Source organism: Anneissia japonica, unplaced genomic scaffold (genome assembly GCF_011630105.1).
Source record: "Anneissia japonica isolate Jap-2015-1 unplaced genomic scaffold, ASM1163010v1 scaffold1417_len1240632_cov203, whole genome shotgun sequence".
NCBI lineage: Eukaryota > Metazoa > Echinodermata > Crinoidea > Comatulida > Comatulidae > Anneissia > Anneissia japonica.
In genome coordinates, this window is record NW_022727891.1 from 275,468 (window position 1) to 281,812 (window position 6,345).

Below are 6,345 nucleotides of genomic sequence, written 5' to 3' on the forward strand. Positions count from 1 at the left end.
GGCCACGCCCCCCCCCCCCTTTGGCAGGTAAAAAAAAAAGAAAAAAAAGAAAAAAAAGAGAGAAAAGCCCAGAATACCTCAAATGTTATGTTCGGGCGTCTAGAACACAAAAATTTCGCGGGGGCATGCCCCAGACCCCCTACGACAGTGTTGTCTCAATCGGCCCAACTTTCGGCCCCCACTTCCGGCCCCCCTTTTGGACATTTCTGGATCCGCCCCTGGTACTACATACATAATAATAACTACAGAGCTTCTTAAGAGAGGGATATAAATAAATAAATTGTGGAATATATTGCTTCTTAAATCAGACTAATATGGACATTGCAAAATAAAGTAAAATTCATCTTCAATAATATTGTTATTGCATATCTTGCAGGTTCTTCTTTTATCCCCATCAATATTTTCCCACCTCCCCCCGCCCCCGGTTCAATCTCAAGTTCCAGTATCCCTAATCAATAACCGTCTGTGTTTTAAATTAATAATATTCGTATAATGATAGCCTAAATTTATGTCTTTTTTATACAGAGTGAATAACCTTAGCCTAGATGTAAACTAAGTGGATGAATATCTTTTGTCTGCCGAATGTACGAGCGTAGCCTATTTTTGCACGTGTGTGCGTATTCACATGTATGCGTGTGGAATGTGTGTTTGTCTATAGGCCTATGTATGGGTGTATATATATATATATATATCTGTCTCTTATACACATCTAGATGTGTATAAGAGACAGATCTCGCCCTAATGATGCCTCTTTATATGTAAATTGTACAGAATTAAGGTTTGGATAAAATACTAATTTTGAATTGATACCAAACATCATTTTTTGACATCTTTAACCTGAGAAACTATACAAGTTTTAACAAAGTACAGTACACAAATTTATTTCGCTCGAATTTACATTCAAATACAAGCTCGCTATTCTAAATTCCAATGTGAATGCAGCTTTAAGCATTGATTGGATTCTTGCAAAAATAGGTCCGACGCCGTTAATTACGGTACAGTAACCAACCACTGTCTCTTATCATCAATTTTCGTCTGTTTGGTTCTATTATCAAGTACTGTACTTTAGTTCCAAAGACCTGCCTATTTTTTACACAATTGTAAAACGTTCGGCGTTTATATATATATATATATAGTATATATATATATTATAGGCCCTATATATTGTGCGAGAAATGTGTTGTTTTTCCAATTTTCGTCCGTTTGGTTCCATTATCAAGTACTTTAGTTCGAAAGACCTGCCTATTTCTTACACAATTGTAAAATGTTCGGATAGGGCCTATATATATTATATTGTACATTACTGTATTACCTGATCTAGTATTTACCAACTTGTAATCAGTTACACTGATGAAGTCTTGAGAACAATACGAAATATTCGCTTCCTAACTAATTTGTTTCAATTGTGTTCTTCGCGTTTTTGCATCATCATTTTTGTTTTTTCTTGATGACTTTTGTTCCATTAATTCTATTTTTTATAATATAAAAGTTTACAAAAAAAGTTTTTGTATATTTGATTTTATTATGATTGAGAAGAAATTAATAAAATGTTACTTTGTTGTGTTAAATGAGTGGGGTAAATTACTGATTATTTATTACATATGGATTTACGAAACTACATCTTTTAAACAAAAGTAATATCCTATAAATGAATGTTCTAATTGATATAATGTTTGACTGATGTCTCGTGTTGCAAATACTTAATACATTTCAATGTCTTTCCATATCATACCACCGTACTGTAATGTTACGATCATCGAAACAATTTATGAATATATAGTGTTTTTATTTACCCTAGTGAACCAAGTAAATGATAGAAATTTTTATTTGCTCATGCATTCCTTAATCAAGGCATTATCCTTTCTATGTAGTTCATGGAGATCAGCATACTGCGTTGCCGTCGGAGGTGGAGTCTCAAAAAATAATAACATATAAAAGCAAAAAAATAATAATGAAATAATTTAGACTATTTTGAAAATATATCAATATTTTGCAACTGTCTAGAAGACAAAACAAACCACAGTAAATGGAAACACCACTGTCAGCATTGTATTATAATATATATGTATTGCTTGTTCAAAAAACAAAATTGCTACTAATTCAACATGTACATAATGTCCCCCTCCAAATGTAGTTTGACAATCATTGGGTGCCATACTATTCCATATATGAAGTTTCCTTTGGTTCTTATTGTTAAAAGGTCCAATAAAATTATAAAATGAAATTCTGCAATCATTGCATCAATATATCAACAGTCAATAAGTGGTTATTATTTCAAGATCCATTAATAATTAAACACGATATTATTAAGTAAATACTGCTGAAACATTAACTAATTAACTATGTTATACATTTGGTCATCTTCTTAAAGTACAGTACTACCAATTTTTCAAATAGAATTTAAAAATTACTTTGAAGTGATTTTTTTCCACAGAAAACTCTTAGTGCTTTTAATTCTTATATATGAAACGACAATACAATAAAACTATACAATGACTAAAACCCACTATACAATCTATTTTTTTTGCTAGCTTATCTGTTGTATTTATTTGTTATTTGGTATTATAGCGCCTTTCCTTAAAGGTACGAAGCACTGTTTTCCTTTGTCATTGTGTCCACATGGTATTGTTGCCATAATGGTGCAGAAGCAGGCAACCCCACCAGGTACTCATTTTACTCCTGGGTGAAGAGAAGCAACACAGATATAATGCCTTGCTCAACTTACTACACAAGTGAAATGCACAGCGAGGGATTGAAATCCTGACCTTGAGGTTGGAAACCAAACCTGCTGTGCCAAACTACCATAGCAAACTATAAATAAAATTATGAATGTAAACTATGAATGCAAAATATGGTCCTATCAATTACAATAAGCTTAAAGTAAACTGTAAGTACATACTGTACTAAAAAGTTTAGGCCTACAGTAATGTTTATTAAAAGTTTGAAAAAAAAAAGATATCTTAACATATAAAGTTTAACTTAAACACACATGGATTGAGTTGTTTTAAAAACTTAACGAGTACTGTAAATATGATGCTCATGTATTAGTGTTTTTCTCCTCTTAAAGAAAGAATATGGCACCATTGCTAACAAGACCTTCTGTTTTATGCTGTAAAGCACGGATAAAATTTGCCAGAAATTAAGCCATGAGCCAATTACATTCAGTTAAATCAATCTTGTATGAAGGAAAGTTAGAAATTATCATTACACTTTCAGTCACAAATTAAGTCAGTGCTTTCTAGAGATCTAATGACCTTTCTTACACATCCAATTTTATTTTGTTGTAAGTGGTGATACTCATCACCAAATGACTTAAAGCAGAAATATTACTAAAAACTTTCAAATATCATCATGAATTCACTAGATGGGTGTATTATCGTTCTTCTATGGATGTTTGCTATGTACTCTCAATCTTGTGATTGACTGACTGATTGATGGATTGAACTCATTTGATATGTACATTCATAAATATAATTGTATATATAGAAAGAGAATCTGAATAACCAATAAGTTATTTAAACCATTACCAATGAGGTCAAAACCTTTTAAAATCTGAAAAGTGAGTAATAAAATACTTAAAAAGAAAAATGTTAAGCCAGAGACAGATGATGATTGACTTTCATGCAACCTATATGTATTCACTAATAATTAGAATGTTCCACATGTGTGATGTGATTGGTGATCATGATGTGCCTATATATGGTCTGTCATTATGTGATGTCATCATGACTATATTTAGGCATGTCACATGTTTTTGTCAAACTAAATTTGATAGTCTGGAGCATTCACCACCACATCTTCATTCTTTGACTTTAAAGTAAACTTTCTTATTCAGGGTTGAGTGTTCCTGTGGCTGTTGCAGCATTCTTACGCTCCTCTTGGCAATGGTCACGCGCCCCACCATACGGGAAACTTTGCCAGATACCTTGTCAGAGAGAAATATAAAAAAATATTCAATCAATTCTTAGTCAACTAACATGGATAAATTGGGTTTACTATGAAGCACCATAAACATTATATAAACAAAAAAGATAAAAAATAGGAACAGTGCTCAAATTAGGAACATGTGATGTTATAATTGTATCAAAGCATTACAGATCTTCGAAAAAAAGTTCCTTTTTACAGTTGTATGAAAAGAAGTGGTGGGGTTTGAAACTGCAACTTCTTGCTTTCAAGATGATGTAATACCATTAGACCACAGAAGTCTAACAATATAGGTGCAATTCTAAACCCAGACAACTTCTCTCATACACTTTTGCACTCACACATATGGAGCTAAGGTTTAGCTAGGATAAGCTCATAGTTCACAGCTAAGTAAATATTTACAATAGGTTTTGCTGCGTCGTAAACACTAGGCAAATAGATAAATAATCATAAGAGTGTTAATCAAAAGCCACAAAATACAAAGAGTTTATTACAGTAATATATATATCAAACACAATCCTTTTAAGTCTGTAGACTGTGTAAACGTTGTGGACCGTTGACTATGAACATATTTTTAAAGAACATGTGACACATCAGGTTAAAATGGATGATTTGATGATAAGAATGCTGTATGTTTGTTTACCTTTGTCATCAAGGATTTGAGGTCCTCTTTGTCAGCCAAAGCAATAAAAACCTCAACTAGAGCTTGAATAAAATAACTGCCAGCAATGTTGTCACGCATGGAATAAAAACCTTTCCAGAAAAAATAAAAGTATCATTAATTTCTTTTTACCTCCATGCTTAATTAATAATTTAAATATATTTCAATAAAGTTTTGATATAATATAACTGGCCCTCGAAACAGTTGCCCTCAAAATATTGGACATAAAATCCTTTCTTCCTTTAAGTAGTAAATTTGCTTCAAATTTTATCACATCATAAATGAGCCTTCAACTTATAGTACCACTCACCATCACAAGTTGAATAAGCAATGTAGAAGTCAGCTGGCAAAGGTGTTCTAAGGCAGTTTTCAAATGGATTTGGTTGAGCAGCACCAGCATCACCCATTTCGTGCTCATCTTCAACTGGATTAGCATCAACGCCAACTTCTATATTTTCTGAGGATGCAAAAGTTTCCGAACCTCAATCACAATTTATATTGGTTGGTCCCAGTAATCACATGACGTGCATTCATTTTAGCTTTTATGCCTGTTAAAAATGTAAATAAGTTCTTATTAAACTTATTAGGCCTTCTAACGGTTAATGATTTTGTCCTTAAAGATTTTTTTGATGCTGCTGACCGCATTAAGGCTATACCAAACAATTTATATAATTTAGGTTACCGATTTGTATCTTTTGATGTTGAATCTCAGTTTACAAATGTTCCCCTTACTAAGGTAATAAATATAATTCTTGACAGGGTTTACAATAAGAAACTGATATCTACTAACCTTAAAAAAAATTTGCTAAGGAAACTACTTAGAGATTGCTGTAATAAAACTGTATTTACATGTAATAATGAATTTTATAAGCAAACTGATGGTGTCTCAATGGGTTCGCCTCTTGGCCCAGTTTTAGCTAATATTTTAATGACTGAACTAGAAGAGTCTATTGTTCCTAAACTTATTGAATCAGGTACTATTAAGTTTTATACTCGTTTTGTTGACGATATGCTAGTACTAGCTAAGCCCAATGATTTCCCTCAAATTCTAAGCTACTTTAAAGGTTTTTCATAGACAGATAAATTTTACTTTTGAATCATTTGAAAACAGTGACATAGTACATTTTCTGGATTTACAATTTAACAACTGTGTAGGAAGCATGAGTATATATCGTAAAAGTACACATGCAGGTCAATATGTCCATTATGATAACTTTGCTCCATGGAACCATAAGATCTCCTGGATTCATAGTTTAGTTTCTAGAGCCCACAGATTATGTACTCCTGATAAACTTCAAGCAGAGCTTAGTAACATTAGGAAGTTTATGTCTTGGAATGGATACCCCTTAAAAGTTGTTAATAATGTACTTAAGAAATTAATTGAACCTACATGTATACATAGGCCTACTGATGATAGCTTGATTAAGATTTGGGTTAGATTGCCTTATCTAGGAAAACCAGGTGAGTTCATTTTACATAGATGTTTAAATAAGGTAAAGAAACACTTAATTAAAGAGGTAAAATTCATAACTTTATGGCAGTATACAGCCCCTAAGGAGTACAGAAGTTCTGTTGTCTATCATTTTAAATGTCCAGGCTGCAATAGTGATTATATTGGTAAGACAGATAGGTGCTTAATAACTAGACTTAAAGAACATTCTTCACGATCTGATAGTGTTATATGTGATCATGTTAAAAACTGTGAGGCATTCCAATATGTTTTAGGATTACAGGGTATACTTGAAAATGATAATGTCGTC

The 6,345-nt window shown here is 32.3% G+C and overlaps 1 protein-coding gene across 1 annotated transcript in view; it reads right to left on the minus strand.

The window, feature by feature from the left end:
* Window positions 1-2,039: 2,039 nt before the first annotated feature.
* The window catches only part of LOC117113922 (caspase-3-like), a gene marked incomplete in the record, with an annotated part of 10,478 nt that continues 6,172 nt past the window's right edge, over window positions 2,040-6,345 (minus strand). The window contains 3 exon segments of the mRNA XM_033257432.1: window positions 2,040-3,925; window positions 4,568-4,677; window positions 4,896-5,042. Of these exon segments, the coding sequence (XP_033113323.1) occupies window positions 3,800-3,925; window positions 4,568-4,677; window positions 4,896-5,042 (383 nt within the window).